The sequence below is a fragment of the Pholis gunnellus genome (genome assembly GCF_910591455.1).
Source record: "Pholis gunnellus genome assembly, chromosome: 17".
NCBI classification, from domain to species: domain Eukaryota; kingdom Metazoa; phylum Chordata; class Actinopteri; order Perciformes; family Pholidae; genus Pholis; species Pholis gunnellus.
Genome location: NC_136544.1, coordinates 1,132,415 through 1,156,371, shown reverse-complemented (window position 1 = coordinate 1,156,371; position 23,957 = coordinate 1,132,415). Strand labels below are relative to the sequence as shown.

Sequence of the window (23,957 nt, the reverse complement as noted above, 5' to 3'; positions counted from 1 at the left end):
AGCTCCCTCGAACCGGCTTCGACCTCAGAACGGCGAGACCCCCGAAACAATCCCTTCCCCAAAATAAAAAAACAAAACAAAAAAAAAACACACACATAAACGCGCACGCTCGCGCACGCACTCCAAACAATATGGCTTCTTTCGGGGGGGAAAAAAGGAAAAAACGCACGAGCATGTAGGCTCCCGACCGCAATGGCGTAAACGCGGCGGCTATATAATAATTGTGTATATTGGTGATATTACTCGCGTATGGGGACCATGGGTAGGCTAAACTGAAGAACTATGGGGCGAAATTGCAGCCAATTCCTGGTCATGTGACGCGAAACAGCCAATCGGGGTGTTGGGGGGGTCCAGGCCCTGGCGGCGATGGCGATGGCAGTGGGAAGCAGCATTATTATTTTTTTCCACCAAATGCTGTGGCAACGCGGGGCTGCATCACAGGATGGCTGCTTTTGTTTCGTCTTAACGGGGGGTAACGTGCGGGGAGGAGGAGAGACGACGAGGCGGCCGCTCGCCATGTGTGCCGTGTGGGCGGCGGGTTCGGCGCATCCCATGGACCCGGTGTTACACACGCACAAACAATAGAGCATCTCTCGGACATTTTTTTTTTTTGGTCCTCTGGGTGATGCTATGACGGTTAGGGTGGACGGAGCTGGCCGGCACCGTTTACAATATGGCTCCTCAGAAGAAAAAAAATCACTATTTACAGCACTCAGCTCATTAATCTTATAAAGTGTGACAGAGGCTGAACATCCCCAATTTAGACCCAGGACAACAAAAATACTTGGAGAGGGTTTTAGATGGCGCAGCAGCTCAGGAGGAGAGGAAGATGAAGGTTCTACTCAGTGGAGATGAGGCAGACCGGCTTATAGCAGAGCAGAGAGACACAGTTAGATTTAACGGGGAAGAGAAGCCTGTTGGTGTGTAAGTGTACTTTTTTTTTGTTTTAATCATTGGATCGTGTTTTGGTTTTTAATAGTTGCAGGAGCGCGCGTGACAGAGATGGAACCCTAAAATGTTGTCTAAATATAATGCCACTAAAATAGCCTTCCCCGCTCTCTCCCTCCCCCCTCTCTCTCTCTCTCTCTCTCTCTCTCTCTTTCTCTTTCTCTCCAGTGTAATGTATGTGTGTTAAAAATGTCCGGTGTGTTTACGCAGAGAGAGAGAGAGAGAGAGAGAGAGAGAGAGAGAGAGAGAGTTCACAGCGAGGTCGCTCCGTGCAGCTAGAAAGAAAGGAGGTGAGAGCGAGGGCCTCCTGTAGTAAAAGAAAATACTAATAATACAGCAGCAATAATATGAACGCTAATAGAAAGTGAGAGTGTGCTGAGTGGCCTTCAGGCTCAACAGGACGCACATGTAGATTTTTATTATTTTTTCTTTTTTTTTTTCCTCATAAAGATCAGGAACTCGGGAGGATATTTTCGGGGAGGGCTCGAGGAGCCCCGAGTGTGGAGAAAATGTGCGGTGATCAATCTTTCACTCCCTGCAAAGAGGCTGACAGCAGCCCCTCTTCTCACCCTAAATAACAAGCAACCCTCCGGTCCCCCCCCCCCCCTTCAGATCCATTACTCACTGTGTGTTATTATTTCTTTATTTTAGTTTTTCGCACAGATTTTACGCGCGGCAAATGCGCTCATATGTAAACGTCACGCGGCTATATTTTATCGGCTGAGGGAATAGAAAATAAATAGATAAATAAAAATAATAAAACCACTCAGATACAAATGGATAAAAAGCTGTTTAGCTCGCCCCTCTCGTTCCCATGCCATTTGGCTTCACCCCGCCTGACTCTGAAAGAGACGGCAGAAGGGGAAAAAAGGCGGAAATGCGCGTGGGAGTGAGGGCCATTGAAGGCAGCAGAATGAGCGCAGGCGGTGAGTAGGCCGAGGCTGCGTGAACACAGCAGACAAGCTGCTGCCTGAGCTCCGGCATCACAATGCACTGCGGCCCGCTCGGTGTCTGTTCTTCATCTCGTTTTTACGCTAGTTTTGAAAATTATATATATTCATTTAAAAAAAAAGTATTTTATTGGAAAATACTGACGAATTTATTGGAAGTTTTGTTGGCGAACAGAGGCAGTTTCTTATCACATGGGACGCGTGGATTGGTCGACTGAAAGATTTGTGACTTTTATTTTATTTGGCAGTCAATTCTCTTGTTTTAGGGTTACTCGGTGTAAAACAACTAGTATTACCACTCCAGTCTACGTTTTGATTTGATCTAATTTAACATATAATTAGTCCACTTAATATTGATAGTTGAGATTTTAAGTTGACCAAAGTAGAGTAAAAAAAAAATGTAAATGAGCGGGATGTTTCTATAGGCAGCTTTTATTTATTATAACTCTTGGTGTTATTATCTGCATGATAAAAGAAAGACATCTGTTCTCATCTGACAGACAACGTTTTCTGACAAATCCCCTGCCTAAACATCGTCACCTTATTAATGCAATTGTAATGTCTGACTCCAGAGCAGTGCGCGTACCTGGCCGTGAGCGTGTTCCACAGTAATGTACTGTTTTCAGCAGAGGCTGCGTTGCTCTGAAGCCGAGCCCTCCGCCTGTTTTTATGAGGCAATAAATTAGATCCAATCTCTGCTTATTGGTGTTTTTATTGTCTGTTAGTCCAACGGAGATGTAAAGGGAAGTGCAGCCATTATTTACGGGAGCCTGATTTATGTCCCAAGTTGTATGCTGCTCTCAGGCCTCTCAGCACAAGCGCGTGCGAGAGTGAGGGGGGAGACCATGTGACTGAGCCAAGGCGCAGGCCTCGGGGCTTTTTTTAGTCATAAACAACATCACAGGACACAGGATCAGCATGCATCTGAAAAGAAAGACACAACAAGGGAAAAATAAAGTTGAAAAGAGAGAAAACATTAAAGGGACAGTTCACTCCAAAATCCATATTTTAGATAGTTTTGGTGTGAGTTGTCTAGTTTTGGAGATATCGTCATAGAAAAAGTCTGTCTTCTCTCCAATGTAATGGGACTATAAACACAAAAAAACTCAACAGCAACCTCTGTTGTTGTGACCACAACGAGGTCTGTTGTGGCCGATGTCTCCGAAAAAGTAGCCAACTCACAACTACCTATATTCATGAATAGCACCAAAGGTAAAAGTAAGAGTATGTGTTTTTGATTTTTGGGGGGGTGAACTGTCTCTTTAAGAAGCAATGTGTCTTGGGTCGCCTATCTGTTGAAAAAGGTCAAACTAATCTGACCCCCAAGAGGGAAATTGAACATCCTCAGCAAGAACAAAAGTAAATGAAGTCAATCCAGAAAGTTAACACTCAGCAGTCAATTATTAAAAGAAAATCAAATAAATAATCAAACAAATAAGAAATGATCAAACAGGGTTAGTTAAATAGTAAAAAAGACCAATACATTGAAATAACTGCAACCATCTGCTGGACGTTCAGAGGTTAACCTAAAGAAGGCTCTGCAGAGCTTTCAACCACACCACATGGTCGCATGCTCTCGCTCACCATTTTAACTCACAGTACTACCTCTGGATTTAAAGTGAGCACCCGTCGTGCAGAGGAACAGATTGTTCTGGTGGGAAGCGTCCAGGTTTAGAGGTCAGATGGGGCGTTAGTGTCTTGCTCAAGGACACCTCAGCAGCCAGCGTTTGTGTGTTTGGGGGTTGATCAGAGTCGCCTTGCTGCCACGTTGCCGCTCCAACAGAACGGATTACCTCAACATGAAAACAACTCGATTTTAAATCATGAAATTTAGTCTTCAATGTTTTCTCCAGCATCTGGGTCAGTCAAATATAATCCTCCAGACGCTGTGCAATACTGAGAGCTTTTACTGTTACTGAACACAGACGTTGCTGCTAAAGTCAATGTTTCCTTCTCAGAGAGCGGACTCTTGAAAAAAGAACAAGCAGCAACAAGTATCAGGTTTTAGTTCGGGAAGAGTTCTTGGATCCGACCTTAGACCTTCACTGGGATGAAGCCCGGTGTCTGACACACATCGGCATGTGTGGATCGTTGCTGGTAATCAGTACGGTAAATGAACACCAGCCAGCGGAATAGTAGCAGAGTAGCATGCCACTGGAACAGCTTGCAGCCGCTTCGCCTTCTTTCTAAAGCCTCAAAAGAGACGAACAGCAGATTTGAAGTTTCCCGAAAGATTTGTTCTTTACTTCTGACATGTTACACGTCGCTCTCGGCTTCACAAGTAATTATTGCGAGGGTTTTCTGACAGCGATGCCATGCTTTAGCCCCGAGGTGTCGACCCGTCAGTGTCAGGTCTGCCCCGCTTGTTGGAAAGAAGTCACACCTACACCAGACCCTCGACCGTCACATCACATCGCGGTAGAATGCGCATGAGCCCCACGCCGGGACGCCGACCAGCGCTTGCTGTGTCATCACATAGCAGCTTTAAACCAAAGGATTGTGGGAGATTTAAACAGTCATTTGTCCTGCAGCTTCACAACGTTATATTTTGAGAAAGTAGTTTTTCATGTTGGTTTTTGGGTTCTGTCCTTGAGGTCAGCTGATTTTAAAGGGACACTAGGTTGACATTTTGTCAAAGTTGATAATCAACAAAAACATACTTTACTTTAAAAGTTTGCTTATTTTCATAGTTGTTTTTGTCACAGTTGGCAGGTAACCGCAGGACAAAGAGTGGTTTGTGCGTTGCCATGGCACTCAACAGGTTTTACCTGCCAGCAACACTGCTGATGAGGATGATAACGTTTGAATCAGCGAAAGCACCTGAGAATCATAAACAAACCGAAGATATCTCTGAATAACATAACATTTTATTAAAGAATTGTTCAACAGACAACTCTCTCAACAATGAAAGAAAAGAGGAGCTACAAAGGACAAAGAAAGAAGTTGTTTTTCTCCCCAAAAAAAGAAAGACTCATTCTTTTTTTCCAGCTAGTAGTTTGTCTAAATGTTTCCGACTATGCGCGGACGGGTCACCGATCCCCATCCTTGCCTGTTTCCCTGTACAAGCCAAGACATGTATGTACAAGGGTCATTATAGGAACATAAAAACTACATATTCTTCTAAAATACAAGAACTAAAAAATAAAATGTAACTTCAGTACAATGGACAAGAAGAAACACAACGTTTTTTTTTTCTTTCATAACAGGTAAATACTAAAAAAGTACAGTATTTTTTCTCGATATAAATACATGAAGGATAAATAATAATAATACAAAACAGAAAGTCTTTTTTTTAAACTGGCTATAACAAATAAATATTTATATATGAATGTTCACTTGAACACACATTGGCGAAAGACGCTTTGATTGGAGGGCCTTCCGTCTTCAAAATAAGATTTCATTATTATTATTATTTTTACCTTTAACCATCAAAATGTAAACTCTAAGTGCAACAATGATGCCCGGATTTGAAAAGCTTTTGTGTAGATCTTCACTTTAAAAAAACAAAAACAAGAGGTTTATTTCCAGAACAGCAGAGAGCGTTCAAACAAATAAACCCGGTTGTTTTTAAGAAAACAAAGTGTGACACACATCAGCTCACATATCTGGGACATGCATTTTTGTTCAAATATATACCCTGTATCCATGTTAAAAGTCAAGATATGTGAGAACAAAACAAAACGATACAAAAGGTGGACAAATTCTGCATTGGTGTTCGCTAATGTAGCCAAAGAGAAACCTTCCAAAGTGATAGAGAGAGGGGGGGTGATAGAGAGAGAGAGAGAGAGAGAGAGAGAGAGAGAGAGAGAGAGAGAGGGGGGGGGGGGGGGGGGGGGGCAATGACTTACCCAAACATAAATAAATAGTGTTCTCCACTCTTATTATTTACCCTGTGTCGATGATGTGCTAAAACAAGAACATTAAAATGTCTCTTCCATGTCCTCTCCTGTGTTTGTGTAAAGATGTCAACAGCTGCTCACCTGGCTGTGGATGTATGTCAATGAAAGGAAGCTAGCTTAGCATTGCTGTGCGTGCGTGTGTGTGTGGAGGCGCGAGCTTCGCTTAGCGCAGATGTGCGTCCACATGGGAGCTAGCTTAGCCTTTGAGCTCGTAGCTTCTTAAACCCTGTTTAGATTGATGGGAGGGGGCGGTGGGTGCACATGTGGTTGATGGATGTGTGTGTGTGTGTGTGTGTGTGTGTGTGTGTGTGTGTGTGTGTGTGTGTGTGTGTGTGTGTGTGTGTGTGTGTGTGTGTGGAGGGGGGTGTGTGTCTGTGGCGGATTGTGGGAAAAATGTTTGGCCTCCTTCAGAAGCCATGTGCTGCTGCCACAGACAGGAGCCGGTGGGTTAGTAGTGATTCGGTCCGGCAGGAGGCGGGAGGAGACAGCGGAAGAGGAGGACCGTCCAGTGTGTTTGTAATGTGACTCGTGAAACCTCATACATTCCTGTTGTACACATGAGCTGCTCACCACATAGCTCGGCCCGGCTGACAACAACCCGTGCTGCCATGAGCTCAGCATCATAAATCTGACCACCTCGTTAAACCGCCCATTCAAATCTCAACTATTTCTTTTTCCAGGTGGGAGAGCTGCTTGTTGTGTGTGTGTGTGTGTGGGGAATTATATTACCAACGTACAGTTTTAAACAACATACTATAGCTCCACCAAACATGCTAGCTGAGCTACAGCTGCAGTGTGCTCCACACACACACACACAAAACGCTTTGCAGTTATTTTGCTGTGTAACTTAAACACATTATGCAAAGAGAATAAACTGCCATTTGTGTTTGTTTGTAAAAGAAGAAATGAAATAGTCCACATTGTAGTTTTCTGATTGACAGTGCAGTGGATTATCAGACTAAACCACGGCGCTCGCCTTCAGATCCCGTTGTGTCGTACAGCTGCCGATATGTCTCTGCACTGGTGCCGCCAGATCAGCTTCCTGACATTTATTGTCCCCAGGGGGGGACGTGGGAGACAATTGACTGTACACTTCTTCTCCCGCGCCTACAATATGCTTCGCTGCACCTGGGACGCTCGAGAGTGTAAATTGCTCTAAAAAGACTCGTGAAAAAGAAATCATTTCCTTGTACGAGGATGTAAAATAGTAAATTTGGTCCCGGTTTTTAAAAAAATACTTGGAAATGTTTGGCGGAGTGCCTTTTGTTTACGTTTGTGAGCAACATAAATGGTTTGTGTTCATACTACTTAATAATAGACACAACCATTGTGTTTTTTAAATCAAATTAGCTGCACTTTAAAGAGAACAGTGAAAGCTTAGCCCTATTCAGAAGGCAGTGGAAACAAGGTGGCTGGACAACACAACTCTGTGGAGCACAGGACCAACCACTGGACGGCCCCTGTCTGTCTCCCTTTGTCTCTCCTGCCGTCCCGTTGCAGCAGTAGAGTCCCCGCATGTTAGTTCGTCTGTTAGTTCGTGTCGTGTCACGCGTTCTGTGTGTTGTCTTCACTACTTCCTACGTTTTCGTTTTTTGTTCCAAACCTGCTACAGGTGAGTGAGCTTGGGTGCTTCCTGGATTCTGCCCTGAGTCGAGGTGTGGTGCGCCGACAGCTCGGTGTACGTCGGGTGCGTGGGCGGGTCGCAGGGACCCGGGGGGCCCCCTCCGCCCACGTGATGCTGGTTGGCGGCCGACATGGGTCCCGCGCTGGTGTAGTCCATGGTTTGGTGGTGGGGCGGCGTGGGGCCGAGGTGGTTTAGCCCGTACATGGAGGGCCCCGAGCCGGGCATGGGTTCCACGTAGCTGCCACCTCCCACGTAGACTGGACTGGCCTGCATGTTGGTGGGAGTCCCGTAGCCAGCATTGTTGGCCTGCACTAAGCCATGGTGAGGATGGGGGTCGCCGTAGTCCGGGTCTGGGGCGCCGTACTTCTGTTGGGGAGGACAGCCCTTCATGGGGACGTTGGAGTAGGCAGTGGACATGGAGTAAGACACTCCCTGGTGGGGTTTGCCGAAAGATGGCGGTGACGGGACGTCGTAGCCGACCCCGCCTCCCCCTCCCATGGGGTGCATGGAGTTGAGGAAGCTGGCGGAAGACTGCATGGTCAGGGGCGGGGAGCCGGTCGGCGAGGGACCCCCGGAACTGGAGCTCAGGCCCTTGGACTTCTGATCCTTCTTGTACTTCATGCGCCGGTTCTGGAACCAGATCTTGATCTGGCGCTCGGACAGGTTGAGCAGGTTGGCCATCTCCACGCGGCGCGGCCGGCACAGGTACCTGTTGAAGTGGAACTCCTTCTCCAGCTCGACCAGCTGGGCGCTGGTGTACGCCGTGCGGGCCCGCTTGGATGACGCCGATGAGCCGCCGGTGGGACTCTTCTCCCCGCTGCTGCCGCTCTCAGCTCCTCCTGATGCTGGAGGGTAGAAGGGAGGAGATTACACAGAGGGATGGATGATGGCATGGACAGGATGCAGGAACAAAGTGTCACAAAAAAAACAGGGGCACAAAAACCCCTAAAACATGAAGAGAATGAAAATGGGAGAAACGTACAAAACATATTGTAAAAAGGGACTCAGTAAGAAGCAGGTAAATGATGATGGACTGAATGGAGAGAGCCAGAGAGGAAGAGAGAATAAAACACACTCAGGCTGCATGCTGGAGGAAATTGAAAGCATTCAGGTTCTTAATAAAGCAGAGGGGGGTCCGGGCGTGCTGGCTGAATTATCCCCCAATATTAGTTGTCAACACTTCATAACAGTGGCAGTTATTAAGAGACAGAGGGCTCCGGCGCTGGCCGAGGGCAGCCAAATTGCATCTTGGCTGGAAAGACAAACCCCCGGCAGCAACAGCAGCTGCAGCACCAGCGAGCGAAGCTGACCGCGCTCTCCTCAGACAGCTCCCCGAGAAAATGTCAAGCTTCTCGCCACGTTCATGTGATAGTTACACTAACTCATGAAGAAAGGTATTCTAGATGATAGCTGGTTATCTGACACAAAAAGGACTCAAGTAGTCTGATATACCATAATATAGCCATAGAAGCCGCTGCTTTATCAGTCAAAGTCAAGTTTTGATAAAAACAAGCCGGGATGATCAGAGGATAAGAGGACTTCAAAAGCCCCGTCACACACGCCTGTTTACTCTCACAGTGAGGAAGCAAAGATGATTGCGAACGCGTTATATTAAGGTCAACATGCGTTACTTAATGGGTAATAAGGCCTTTATAAGTCCTTAACAGATGCTTATAAACATGATGTGTTATCAAGACTATAATAAGTGTTAATAATACCATCATCACACATTTATTGTATGTGTTTGTATGTTTATAGTTATTAATAAGTGCATTATTATGTTGTATTGTCCATATTAAGGCATTGTTTGATCCAGGAGCTGCAAATAGCACTTAACTTAACTTAAATATGTGTTGATGTTAATCAAACTACAAAAGAAGCTTTGCAAAGCTTTAACAATGACATAATCTATTTGTTTGGAAGCTATTATGAGCAAATATAAGAAAGCCTTTTATTACCATTGTTAAATAGTCTATAAACTGTGAACAAGTTTCTCATAAGTGATCATACATGTCTTATATTCAAACAATAAACATTTGTATGATGCGACTATTAACACTTATTAATGTTAATAAGCATTTTATAAGGACTTATAAGGGCCTTATTGCCTATTAAACAACAGTTATCATAAGGACCTTACAATGAAGCGTTACCAAATAAGGTTGATTTTGTAACATTAATTCCAAGGGTTGGTATGCTGCTGAAGCACATGGCCGCTAAGATAGACTCCCAACAGTAACAGCTGATCCTTAGCTAACTCTGGGCTGCTGTTTATTCCACATGAAACAGAGGAGCTGAACTCTCTCGTCTCTGTTATGAATATATTGTTATGTACGTGCACGCCTGCGATGCGCTCATACCAATGATACCGCGCACTGAGATCCTATCTCTCACTCTCTCTGAACAGTGTAAACAGTTGACTCTCACATAGACAGAGCGATGAGAGAGGTAACCATCACAACATCCGTCTCGCTGATCATTTCAAATCCTCATCAATAAACAGTGTAATCTCTCCTCAACCCTCAGCCCAGTCAGCTGAATGCCTTCTGAATACCAGACTCATATTCATTATGGCGGAGCGTATTCTTCCTCATTGATAACTGCCAATCTGTCTGTCTCAATGACCGTTTCCTTCGCCTGTTATCAGACATGCAGATGATATTCAAATTCATCACCTCCCCACATTCACTAATATCTTCCATTTCAAACGTCTGCATGTCTGAAGATCTATTCATTTGTTATCGTACGTAACATTTAAATTCACCCGTTTTAATATCTTCCTTTCTTGCTGTGGCTTTCCAAGAAGGTGAGGAGGAGGAGGAGAGAGAGAGGCGGCTGAAGAGGGGAGGAAGGAGAGCAAGCAATTAGCAGTGGGGGGAGAGGTTTGGAGAAAGTCAATGAATGAAGGGAGGTGTACAGGCTATCGGCTGCAGCTTTGTGGCAGCTGGTTAGCCGCACTGTCCTAACAGTGACTGTACCGTTACTGTAGTCGTGTGTTATAGTCCGTGATTGTTTCTCTATCAAGTCCAACTTTATTTCAGGTCCTTTTACTGAATATTTGACTGAATAATGACTGCACACTAAATCTCTCTGTGTTCCACTTTTCTGCTCCACGGCACTAAACTGATCCTTATGTTACATAGTTCAATCTTTTCTCATCGTACGGCTTTCATCTCCGTTTCCGGTGGTTTTAGGGGGGTTATGCGTTGGAACTGTTCCTTGATGAATCCATCCGCTCAGAAGCATTTACCATAACCCTAGCTAATCTCGCTGCTCCGTTTAAACCTAACCAATCCAACCCACAAATGCAACGAGTTCTAGCCAATCAGAGTGGGCGTAGGGCGGGTCATGCCTTTGCCATCAGGAAAAACATCTTTGCCTCCAGGAAGTCGCTGCATCTGGCTGTTGATTGCCGGAAAAAACAGAGCCAGCATGTGACTCCCTCTAAAACCTAAATACTTGCTTTTACACTGTGTACTGATTAAACAAAAAACAACATGCAACGCGTTTATTAGTTGTTATTAGTTAGCTTGAGAGGTGTTCGGTGCATTATTTCAAGCTCTATCTTTTTTTATGCTAAGCTAAGCTAATATCCTCCTGACACTGCACTTACCATAATACTTATCCCACTCTAAATTTATTTAGATCTTGATTTGTTGAATCCGAGCATCCATATTTCATTTGCACACATCATATAAAGAACTACATCCTTTTCTTTAAAAAACTAGCCATTACAAATATAAATGTTCTTCCTGCTTTTAACATGTTTACCTCTAGGTTTCGCTGGAATATTTGTCATTCTGCCATGCCTCTGACCTTTGACCTCTTTTACTCTTCACCCTTGCCTTTTTAGTTTGTTGTTTTGAAAGTTACCCTGCTGATGAATTCAGACTGAACCTTTCAGCTTCCTTGCTCTCTCAGTGAGATGGAGGAATGCTTTGGTGAATCCAGCTCACCAGCCGATCATTTTAAAACGTTATTATTAGACGCCTAAAATGACCTTGGACCAGAGCAGACTGACTCTCCAGCTACAGATTACCAGCTTGACCAGTAGTCTGAACCACAGTCTGTAAACCTGGTTTGCCGTAATAGTCTGAGAAACCTTTTAAATCCTCCGGGGATCCGGAGCTTAAAAGGGGATGTTGATAAGAGAGGTGAGGAAAGAGGGACGTGGTGATGGGACGATAATAGGAAGAAAAAAAGCAGCTAATGAGGAAGGAAAATAAAGGGAGGAAGAAATAGAAGGAGGACAAAAGGGACTGAGGAAAGAAAAAAATGAGGAAGGAGAGACTGGTGTAAGAGGACATGTTGTTTGTGTGGGGCTGTGGGGAGGGGAGGGGCATCAAAGAAGAGACAGACAGAGAGACAGAGACAGGTGTAGTGGAACACACCATTGCCAGAGTTGTTGCTGGGCGAACAGTTTTTCTGCTTGGTCGCCTGTCGACACTCTTTCATCCAGGGGAAGATCTGCTTGGCCACAGTGGGGTTGGGGGGCAGCGAGGAGGAGGAGGACGACGTGGAGGACGATATGGAAGAGGAAGAGTTGGACGACTTATTGGGGCCCGATTTGGAGATGGAGGAGGCCCCGGTGGCGCCGCCCGGCTGCTGGGCCCCGTTATTGCCGTTGCTGGGGTTGGGGGGCAGTGGAGGGGACACCTGGGAGCCCGGGTGGTGCTCGGAGGGCAGGCTGGGCCGCATGCAGCTGCCGTTCAGCTCCTTGGTCTTGGCTAGCTGCTGCTGGTGGCCGCCGTTACTGCCCAGTGACTGTAGCGAGCAGGCCGAGCGCTGGTACGAATCCACGTCCAGGTGGGCCGCTGACTGGAAGGCCGGCTGGTGGTGGGACACTGGGACCGGTGCATCATAGCCCCCGAAGCCGTTGGTGGCCACCGCTGCCGCCGCCGCCCCCTGCACCTGGTAGGACGAGTAGCCACCGAAGAGCGCAGAGGAGTTGTCGTAGTAGGTTGTCTTCTGCATTTCTGAGAGAGGTGGCGGCGTCTTCGTGTGCTCCGGTCCTTGCTGAGAGCCGCTGCCGGAAGACCATTTGGCACCGGGGGTCACGTGACGGTGTCTCTCCAGCGGCCTCCTGCAATCTGACCTGAAAGGTTAGGAGAGACAGAACGGAGAAATGAGAGAGATAAATCCATCTTCCTCCCATGAAAGGCGCCATGACATGAATAGAAACCACTGCTTTTCTTTCCTCACCCCCCCTCCCCTAACCCTCCCCCTCCTCTGAGCCCAGTGAACAGCCTGCAGATGCTCTAGTGGAGGAGGCATCAGGAGGGCAAACACACACACACACACATACACTCATTAGCCAATGTTGGATTTCCACAGAAATTCACATTGTCATAATTACAAGTTATTATTATTATCATTATTGTTATAATCATTATTGTTATTATCATTATTGATATTATCATTATTGATATTTTTATTTGTACAATTATTTCCATAACAGCCGATTTACCCATATTATTAAGAGTGGAAGTGGTCATAAAATGAGTTTTTTGAAATTATTGATATGAACTAATTATTCTCTATTTTTCAGCAATTAATCGAAGAATGATGAAAATGCTTTACCTTTGAATTTGGGAATAAAATGACAGAAAAAAGTGTTTTCATTATTGTTTTAAACATGAATACGTCATATTGTTCTATCCTTCATTCAGAATTGTTCTTCTGAATATTTATTTTTGTATCGTTCATAATAAAGCACTACCCCGCCATGTCTGCTGTTATTCAAGCCGAGCGTGACATTTGGTCGCGTGATGGCGGCAGTGAATGCGGCCCGTGTGTATCTGTTCTCCCGGTGTGACTGATGTAGGTAGCCTATTTCTGTCAGCCTCTGCCTTCCACCTATGATTTAGTGTGTTCCGTCTGCTCGGCTGTTACCTCACTCATAGGAGTCTATCTCCGGAAGCGATCGTTTACTGCTGAATAAAAACGCTGCTCTTGCCATCACGGTATATTTTTTTTAACAGGTCCGAGGAAAAATAACTTATTATTGCAAGTTATTACCACGTTTTTGGAGGGATTTTCTAAACAGAGTTAAAAATAAAAACGTATTAACGGTGCTCCCAATTGGCAATTTGAAGATGCTGAAGAAGGGGATCTCGGGAATATTTCTCAAAACATTCTTCTTCTTTTTTTGGTTAAAGGAAATAATGATTTCCAGACTATTCTATTTGGTTAATAAGGTGCCTATAGGATACGTTTAAAAAGAGGAATGTAAAAATAAAGACATTTTTTACTTCAGAACAAAAGAGGCCAAGATGGATAGAAAATAAAAGAGACCGAACCCCGGGAAGAAGCTTCATGAGTTAGTGATTCATTAGGGTCGAGTGCTCTATCACGGCCCAGGGAAAAGGAGAGGAAGGGAGAGAAAAAAAGAACCCACAGCAGTGTGAGCCCCCACAGACTCCCCATCTCACCCTCACCGCTAAGGGTGGGCCTGTGTGCCACGAGAGGACCGGCTTGTCAGGCGCGAGGGAGCACCTGGCACTCATTGCTCATCGGTAGAGATAAAATGTTGAACGGGGAGAAGCTGGAGAGGAAGCGGCTCCGCCATCTGACACAAACCCAGCGGTTCGGCATGCTAGCGCTGAAGCTAACTCCGGAGGCCCTTCAACTGTAAATGTTAGCAATAATTCATTCCCCAGCACACAGGTGGGCCTATTGGAAGCCACCAAGTCTATTTAACAATATTACATTCAGGTAAATCCACTTCCGGGTTTCATTGCTGGAGAATATATATTTATAAAAACTGGAGTAAAACTAAAATGCTAATTAGAGCACGCGCGAAAATAAGTGGCACCGTTAAATATAAGGCCTATGCTGCAAAAAGCTACAATAAAATGCTCAAAATAAAAATGAAATTATTTCCAGTAGTAGGTGATGGCTACGCTATGTTTGTGGTTCGTCCATAGTTTATTCAGTACAATTATTTCTGTAAACACGAGGCCTAGATAATAGTCTGTATCAACAAAGAGAATTAAAGAGCAAAAGAGTTCCCTAAAAACACATAAATACTTCCTCTTTTAGATGTTAATGTTTTGGGTAAAATATAGCTATATATCTAAATATACATAGCTCATAGAATTTATATATAAATAACTATTATTATGTTTTTTGTGACTAGACAGTCCAGCTCTTCTCCAGCTCTCAGCACGTCAGACATGTCATCCATTTATCTTTCTAGTAGACAAGCTGGAATCCTAATTATTTACTGAGGAATAGTCCCAAGGAGAGAGGGAGAGAGGGAGAGAGGGAGGGAGAAGGGGGGGAGAGAGAGAGAGACCATGGCAGTGAGTGTAGGAGGAATATGTTATTAAATCATATGCTGTTTCGCCATTATACGGAACACGTAATGTCTCTGCCCCCTTGCTTGTAGGGCTGCAGCTTAATACAATCACCAACTTTAGACGCCTCCTTGAATAATCCACTTACACTGACAGAAAAACAGCCACCCAAACAAAAACAACAGAGAGAGAGAGAGAGAGAGAGAGAGAGAGAGAGAGAGAGAGAGAGAGAGAGAGAGAGAGAGGTCGGCCAGTGGTGTCCAGTGTCTGTGTTTTATCCTGGGATATAAAATTACAAATGGCGCCCGCCATGAGAGGAGCAATGTAGGCAGGGAGTCACAGAGAATGCATTAACTTGGACAATCCACATATTCCTTATCCCATTAACACACACACTATGTGTGTGTGTGTGTGTGTGTGTGTGAGAGAGAGAGAGAGAGAGAGAGAGAGAGAGAGAGAGAGAGAGAGAGAGAGAGAGAGAGAGAGAGAGAGAGAGAGAGAGAGAGGGGCCAATAACATGGAGCCCAGCCCAGAAATAATACAAGATTGGCCAGATCAGAGCTATTGTTGCCATGTCCATGTACTGGATTTAGGCTGAAATCAACAAACAATGAAACCCCTATTCATGTGTGAATTAAATAACTGCATCAAAACATTTAAATGTGAAATATAGTGTCAGATATTAGCAAAAATAATAATAACAACGGAGGCCCATGGGAGGAGAAAGTAACCAACAGGGAGAAGTATAGATCATTCATAACAGAAACAATAATGGGCGGCCGTTGCTTTGTAAATAAATAGCTTTAAGTGAGGAAGAGGAGGGAATAAGAGAATAAAACGAGAGGGAGAAGAAGAGAAAGAAAAGGGACAGAGATGGAAGGCCGAGAGAAGAAGGGGGGCTGCTTGCGGCGGGTATAGCTACGGCAGCTTAAAGCATTGTGAACTCTTCTTGAACCGGGATTGAAGTCATACGGACCATAAATCACTGAGCCTGCCGCTCCGCCGTTCACAAACTGCACAGCGAGCAAACACTCGTGTATTTCTGGTTGTGTTGTTCGAGCTCGCGCAGCACCCGGCTGGCCTGCCCGCCCGCGGGTGATGCCCCTTACCTTCTTTAGCACCGGCGGTCCCGGTCCAGTCCGGCACGGACCCGGCAACACAGCATTACATATTAGGTCCTCAGGCGCGTGGGTAATCAATAACAATAATAAATAATTAACTAAATAACAAATCCGCTCGCAGTCTTTCTCTCCTGTTTTTTTTTGTTCTCCTCCTCTTCTTCCTCTTCTTCTTCTCCCCGCAAGCCCGCTGCTCCTCCGGTGCTGTCTCGAGACTATAGCACGGCTGCTCGCGACCACCACCACAACACCACCTCCTGGAGCCAAAGGCAGTGGTGGCGGCGGCGGACCGGGCTGTGCGTAGGCGGCGAGTCGGACACCGTGTGGCATGAACGGCCGGCTGGATGAGAGATGGACGGGCTCGAGACAGTCGATACACGGGGCAGTATTAACGTACGGGCTTGGTATAGCCTACGCTAATAAGGCTACAGGCAGGCAAGCTAGCGCACGAGCTGAACGAGCTTACCGGGAGCCTGCCTGCTGCCTGCTTGCGCCCCCCACCACCACCACCCCCCTCCACCCTCCGCCCCAGCACCAGCGCTGCCTGCACCGCCGCTGGCTGATAACAATGGCCTCAAATTTCGTTCCCTTTTAGCTTCTGTCGCTGACGCTGCCAGCCATCCACTCGTTCAGACCGCCTCTGAGGAACAGGTCCGCCACGAAATGTCAACCCATCGCATTTTTTTAGGGCGGTTGAGCGCCCTTCTTTTCTTTTTTCTTCCACTTCTCCGTCTCCCGGGGTCTCCCGCCTCTCTCCCTCCGCGTCTTCCTCTCTGTTTTGGGTCTGCAGCTCCCGTTTCGCTCCGGTCCCTGGGAGGCTTTAACCGTTGGGTTTATTCCACACGGGCAGCGGGCCTAGCGGTGATTGTGGCTGTGGTAGCCTATCCTAGTAGGTAGCCCGTTCTCGTTATGTTGTTGACAACGCGCCGCCCGGGTATCAGCGACGCTCTTGGGGGGTGTTACGGAGGAAATAACGGGGCTTGACTCGCGGACGCGTTGATTCCCCCCCATCAAACACCTCGGCGTCACTCACAAATTATGCTAATTCCACTTGCTGGAAGTGAAAACACGCAGCAGGCGGTTGTGTTAGTCCCATACAACCGGGCTACTTTTTAAATGGCGCCATTAGTTCAGAATTGAGTCTTTCAAATTGGAATTATCTACCAGCAGTTATATTAACTCACACAAGCTATTTTCACATGGGCGTAACTTTTAGCCTATGTGTAGCGTAATGTAAAAACAACAACAACATGTTTTAAACTTTATGGAACTCCTGTTTGGATGCCCGTCACTGCCATTTGTTATTAATAGGCTCCAATACACACAGGTAACTTTAACTTATGTATCGGCAATACTAATGGTCAGGGTGGGCCTGGTGAACAGGATAGGAGGTACAGATAAACAGCCTTAGACAGTTAGCATTAGCCATATTAGTTTCATTTCCAAATCAGGTGATAGCAGTACTTCATGTGCTGAGTTTGGCTGTGGATTAGCTGTAGTCCATTTATTCAGAGAGAACCAAGCTCAATCTAAATGATAGGAACTGAAACCAAACTCCTTTGTAGTGTAGAGACTCGCAATCTAACAAAATACTAAATGATAAATAAAGTATACACAAGCATTGACCTCACCTGAGGACACAATTAGGGGTAAACCAAAACCAAACCAGAGGCTCAGGCAAACAGTTCAACACCATTCAGCTCACTGCAAAGATGTCGGGTGACTTCATGGCTAATACTAATATTTCTTATATGTGTATCCATAGGCATAGTCAGACTGCCACTGTTTTGGGAGTGTAGAGCAACACACTCACAGTTGAAGAACCAGCTCCGTGAGTTAAGTGAGTGGGGATTTTACTTCTGCTACTCTTTTGGGAGGATATCACTGCACCGTGCACCTGTTTGTGGCAATTTGGTGAATCGTTTTTGATATTTGGTGATGGGCATCATGAGGAGACTAGTTCCTCCCAGCGAATCCCCCCCCCCCCCCCCCCTCTATAGTTTTCCAGGAATGGGAATACTTCTTCTTCTTCTTCTTCTTCTTTACAGCGCAGGCCTCTCTGCAGGAACTAGATCCATAGCGTGTATTGTTAACATTTCAACACCTTGTCGTCGTCATCCCCCCCCCCCCCCCCCCCCCCCCCCCCCCCACACACACACACACACACACTCACACACACACTGCTACATAAATAAAAAAATAATTAAAGGAAGCCACAGTGGAAGGGAGGAGACATACAGACAGCAACAATGTAGCAAATCAACAACAACAAAGGGATTAATCACAGGTATGACATAAGCAGATGTGATGTGAAACTTTAAATCGTCCACTTCAGGTCGTTTAAAGGGAGCAAACGTGTGTTTTTGACACATGTGGAGGAAGACAGGAGCGGAAATGTAACATTTGAAGAAGTAGGCAAAAAAAGGGAGTGACAAGAAAACCCAGAAGGAAATGAAACAAAGAGAGGTGCATGAAATGAAAATATGAAGGTGTCTTACTAGGTTTTCACACACACACACACACACACATACTCACCTCCAAATAGACTGTCTCTCTCTCTCTCTCTCTCTCTCTCTCTCTCCCACTTCCCTCTATTTTTATTATTCAGGACGCTACCCCTGTCGTTTATGGCTACGTAAGATTTATGAGTTTTCTCGCACCCAGCAGCGTGTGCGTGTGCGAGAGAGCGAGAGAGAGAGAGAGTGTGTGTGTGTGTGTGTGTGTGTGTGTGTGTGTGTGTGTGTGTGTGTGTGTGTGTGTGTGTGTAAACAGCCCAACTTTAAAACAGATAGCATTCGCTGTGGGCTGCCGAAATGCGAGGATGAGCTCCGTGTAGGTGGGAGCCTGAAATGTGTCCGACTGCAACTTTTCCTTCAGACCGTCTTTTTTGTGTGTGACAGGACAGAGGGATCTGCAAACTGCTGCTAAAAACAACCTCATCACTCATTAACTTCACCACTAATCAGCTATTTTCTGGTATTTCTTTTCTTCTTCTTCCACTGAGCAACAGTGTGGGCAGAGAGCAGAGCGGATTCTATGTCTTGACTTGTAAAAGCACGCCGGCGCTCGTAAAGGAGGGCAGATTTTATTTTATTTATTTTTTTCCTCGGATGGCAGACGCGCATCGACGACTCCGTGTTTCGGATCGAGTCACGGATATTGGGTTTCACAACTGAAACTCTCTGGCTCGCAGAGGCTTGGAAATCCTCTTTCCATTTTTTTTTCCTTCCCCCCTCGGGACATGTAGGCCACGGAGGATGACGCTAAGGAATTTCCTCCGACTACAGGATTTTAAATCATATTTGATATTGTTTTTACTGTGCTGAGACTCTGTGTTGCTGTTAATGCAAAAAAAAAAAGAGTAGATCTGTTCCTTGATGGTTTGAATGGATTAACTCCACCACTGTGACTCCACGCTGCTGCTTGTGATAGTTTCGTTACCATTATTAGCTTCGGGGTCGTTATTGCAGCGACTGTTTTAATAACTGTCTTATGAAATGATGAAGGGACCCTGCGGCGGTCACCACACTGCCCTTCACACCGCTGGATTATATGACATTAGCACGTGTCATTACATGATATTACATACACACACACACACACACATTTTGCATGCACTTATTCTGCTGCACCCTTCTGCAGATTCGGTCGATTATTAAAGGTAACAAATCGAGTAAATCGACCATTCGTGGAGCAAAATCACCCCCATCTCCTCGCTCACTTTATGCTTACTTCCAACATCATGGCGTAGAAATGTTAAAGTATATGCAATAATGATAAGGATTATACAAATATTAATAAAGAGGATTACCCTACAAGACATTACGGTGCAGACTAAAATCAGTTTTGAAATATATATTGTCTCCATAAAAAAGAAATCCCCGTCCATAAAAAAAAGAAAGACATGCAGTGTTTTGACCAGCTCGAATGGTCTAAATTTAAATAATCCAGTATGGAAGGAGACATTGCGGTTATGCAATTAGGAGGGTTTATACAACACGAACCTCTTCCTCACATTACAGAAAGCATCACAATAAATAAATAAATATATAATAAAACAGCAGGACTCACCGAAGGATTTCCTCTTATTGGCTGATGTTTTGGCGGAAGGAAACGGCTTCCAGAAAGCTCCTAAGAACTGCAGGGGAAAGGAGGGAGAGAAAGAGATAGAGATATGCAATCAAAAGGTCTCGCTCAAATCCGATACGGAGCACAGACCTCTTGTAGTCCGATCGAGCGGCTGGGACGGGAGCGGCCGCTGACAGGTACCGCTGACCTGAAATTATTCCCGCTGAATAACCCTGAATAAAAGCAATAAGAGAGCAGAGAGCGCGAGAGGGAGGAACGAAGGCTGTGTGGGAGCGATTTGGCGTGTTATTGATTCTGGTTATCATATTACACATGCTTTTATATTCGCCGTATTTGTTCTGCTGTTTGAAAAAGAAAATGGCACTGAAAGCCATCAGTAAGCAGTTAAACGTGGGAATAATGGAAAATGTTCTAAAATGATCCATAAATGATTAGAAGCAATATTGTGCAATGAGCTCCTGGAGTATTAATAGCATGAAAGTTAAACAACATGTCTGTGTTTGATGGTCTATAATCCTAAAAAAAGAAGACAATAAATAACTCAAACGATAAATAAGCTGCGTCTTAAATATCATATAATAGCCTGTATGAGCACGTCAGCACATCACTTATTGCATCAATATGACGAATTCACAGCCAATATACAAAAGAGAAAATGATCCCAATCGAACAACATGCTCTAAATCCTGATTCTGATTCATTTCAATGCATATAATTGTAAGAAATATAATCCAAAGCGCAGCGTGAGAACCTCAACGTTAACACGCACAAACTCCACGCATTAATACTGAACAAACCCGCAACGATGACAACGGAGATGAAGAAAAAAAAATAAAAGTCCGAAATGTTTCCAGCTACCGACAAAACGGGAAAAGAAAAATGGGAATTAAGCTAGAACGAGAAGCGGCCCCATGAGGCGAACAGCTGTTTCCCCAGCAGCTATACGCGCGCGGCCCATAAATAACTTCGGCATCAGCCGGAGAGAAGCGAACACATCCAACGTTTAGCGCGATTTGCCCGCTTCCGTCCCGGAGCAGGAGGACGCATCCCGGAACTGATGCGGGCAGGTACACGTCCATCCGCCGCTGTGGCAGAACGTGGCACATTCTACTGGTTAATGTAATCATTCTGTAACAGCATCCACGGCGTCCGTGCTGTTGCATAGCCGCTCGTGTATTTTATTAAAGTGCTGGAATAAAAATCTGTGGCACGCGCTGCCTCTGTTTCTGCTCTCTGACAGCTTCCCCCCAAACACATAAATCAAAAGCAAGGATCCCCCCCGACCTCCCCGTACCAGCCTGCACCACCACCATCACCACCACCACTACTCCTACAGCCTATACTATAAACTTATTCATTGTTTTTCCCCTCCATGCACTCACGCGCATCTCTGGCCAAAGTCCATCCCCGTCGCAGCCCCCGGAGGGTCCCCTCCCTGTGTTTTCCCCTCTTTCCTCACTTCACGTCAGCCCCTGCAGGGTTATCTCTAGCAGGGAAATTTGGAGGGACACGGGAGCAGGAGTGGACTAGTCTAAAGTTGCCCAGAAAGTGATGCAGGGGCCCGACTAGCTTAGCCAGCTAGCCCATAGGCCGAGACAAAGGGAGGAGGCCGCCTCCAGAGGCCCCCGAGAACAGCTGATGAGCCAGATTTTTGAGTGGAGGCTGAGGGAGAGAGGGGGGACTTTTAAATGCATGCTCCTGGATCAGATCCATCTGAATAAAAACGATGCAGTTGGGTGCAGTTGTTGTTTTTTTGTCTCAGGATGAAGTGAAAGTTGGAGTATCGGCAAGTAAAGCTTAGCAGAGCTTTAACATAAAGTGAGAGAACTGCAGGGTTTAGACTCCTGGGACATGGGAAACCCGATACACAAGCAAGTTTGTGATAATATTTTGTTATATATTTGTTTCTTAATAAGTTGCAGGGACAATGTTGAGGGATGGATGGATTATTTGTCTCATTTTAAAGTCTTGCTTGACCCGAAGAGGAGTTATCAGGCTCCCTCCTGCTCTTATCTCTGCCTGGTCTGGTGGTGCTGTCACCGGCCTGCCTCAGCCCTCACACACACACACACACACACACAAACATATGATCCTTTTTCAGAACAGCTTTACTAATACTCACTATTGTTTATCAAGGTCTCTGAATACAGATACAGTTCAGCCTCATCTAAAAGTTTCTAGAAGTCTTTGTCCTCATACTTCTTTAACCTTATAGCTCCACCTGAATCACAACAGAATCACTCAACTGAAACACAAGTTCAGACATGCTTATATATGACTATCGGTGCTGCTGCTTTACATTTGTGGTAAAACATTTTTAAAAGTATCTGGTGGTATTAACAGAGAAGCACCACAGCACTCGGTGATGTATTGGCACTCAGCTCTCCAGAAGTGACCTCTGACCCGGAGGAGCAACAGCTCAGTTCTGTAATGATCAACCCACTGCATGGAGGAGTGCTGCAGCATTCCTTTTCCATGTGCTGTTCAACGCTTTAATCCTTGAGCCTGTCACCTTGTAATTGCGACACAAGGATATTTAATTTCCAATCCAAAAATAATTATTTTCTGTTGCTGTTTTGGGGAAACTGCATTCAGCTGGTAAGAGGACACGATTTAAAGTATTTTAACTTCGACACAGAACATGAATATATGTCAATAATGCCATGTGTAAAATTATCCACCAAACTATGTTTGCATCTAACGATTGATCAAGGTTGTTTATGTAATGATAGGTTCTGAGTTTTCACCTAACTGTCAGAAATCCGTTAGTCTTCTTCTTAATTTCAGTCCAGTCGGGAGCAAATGCAGACATACAACTGCAGGCTAACTTTGTGGAAAGACCTTTCACCTTAACTACTTATCTTTGCAATATATTGTCGCAGAAATAATATCCATATGTAATATCTTTGTCACTTTAAGACCATATATAATAATAAAATAATGGCTTATTAACACCAAGTACACCCTGTCAAAGAGAAACTGACTTCTAACTCTCGAAAATATTTAGAAATTGGCATTGAAATGTGAAAGACACAACTAATAAAATAACTAAACTTGACTCTCATTCTCCGTCAACAATAAATGTGCATTGACTGTGCAATGCCCGAATCTTAAAGCCCTGCTCTTTATCCTGGCATCATGTTTGATAAGATGTTGATGACATCGAAAGAAACATGCATGTAAACACAACAAGTGGTCAGTAAACTGATCCAGATCATGTAGATATATCAAATACATAAAATCGTTAACGTAAAAATAATGGCGGCCATTTCTAAATATCTTACGATAAGTCAACATCTAAAATATCATCACGGTCATGTCCATTTATTTTATGATAGCTCGGTAAAGATGATCCCAGTAATGTCCATATATCGGACAACAAGGTGATAACGTTAATATTATCGAGGTCTCGTCATGTCCGTATATCGCACAACTCAATAACGTTCATATTATCGTGGTCAGGTCCATATGTCGTAGCATAAGTTAATAACGTAACAAAGATCAAAGTCACGTGCATACATCGTACAATAAGACGATAACTTAATAATAACGAATAGCGTGACGGGCCTATTCCTGATTGCTAAATAGTTCTCAATGTATTCAGCTTTATTTAACCGAGAAGCTTTATTAGACAAAGCTGAATCAAACTTAGTTGCAGTCGCTGAAATGTGAAGATAAACATAACAGTACCTTTTTTTAGCCTTGACCTCAATCAACCCATCGTTTGGACACATCCCCCCATGTGTATCCAATTTCCTGATTTGACATCATTTACTGCAACACCACTGTCCAGCTGCCTTCCCCTCAAATGATCTCCATGGTTACAATTGCATTAAGTTAAGACTCTTTTTCCACATGCTGAACTAACTCTCTGTTTAGGTCTCACTTCAAGAGCAAAAGAAAGAGAGAAAGAGAGAGAGAGAAAAGAAAACCTATGAATGTAGAGCACATGTGATTTTTTTAGAGACATGTTGGTTCACGTGTGAAAACATTTACAAACTGTAAACACATGTGAACTCATGTAGTCTGAC

General features: G+C 44.8%; 1 protein-coding gene across 1 annotated transcript; it reads right to left on the bottom strand.

Annotated features, from left to right (window-relative positions):
• Positions 1-6,688: 6,688 nt before the first annotated feature.
• Positions 6,689-19,967, bottom strand: hoxb3a (homeobox B3a). The gene is made up of 3 exons (XM_079178057.1): positions 19,909-19,967; positions 11,813-12,516; positions 6,689-8,266 (listed from the first exon to the last, which is right to left on the bottom strand). Exons 2-3 carry the CDS (start codon positions 12,393-12,395, stop codon positions 7,404-7,406), a joined length of 1,446 nt encoding a protein of 481 aa, XP_079034183.1. The 5' UTR covers positions 12,396-12,516; positions 19,909-19,967; the 3' UTR covers positions 6,689-7,403.
• Positions 19,968-23,957: the final 3,990 nt, after the last annotated feature.

Excerpts from the sequence above, each read along its gene's own strand:
- hoxb3a (XM_079178057.1), bottom strand. The coding sequence starts at position 12,395 with ATGCAGAAGACAACCTACTACGACAACTCCTCTGCGCTCTTCGGTGGC. Across the intron at positions 8,267-11,812 it reads CAGCAACAACTCTGGCAATG|CATCAGGAGGAGCTGAGAGC; the intron begins GTGTGTTCCACT and ends TCTACCCTCCAG.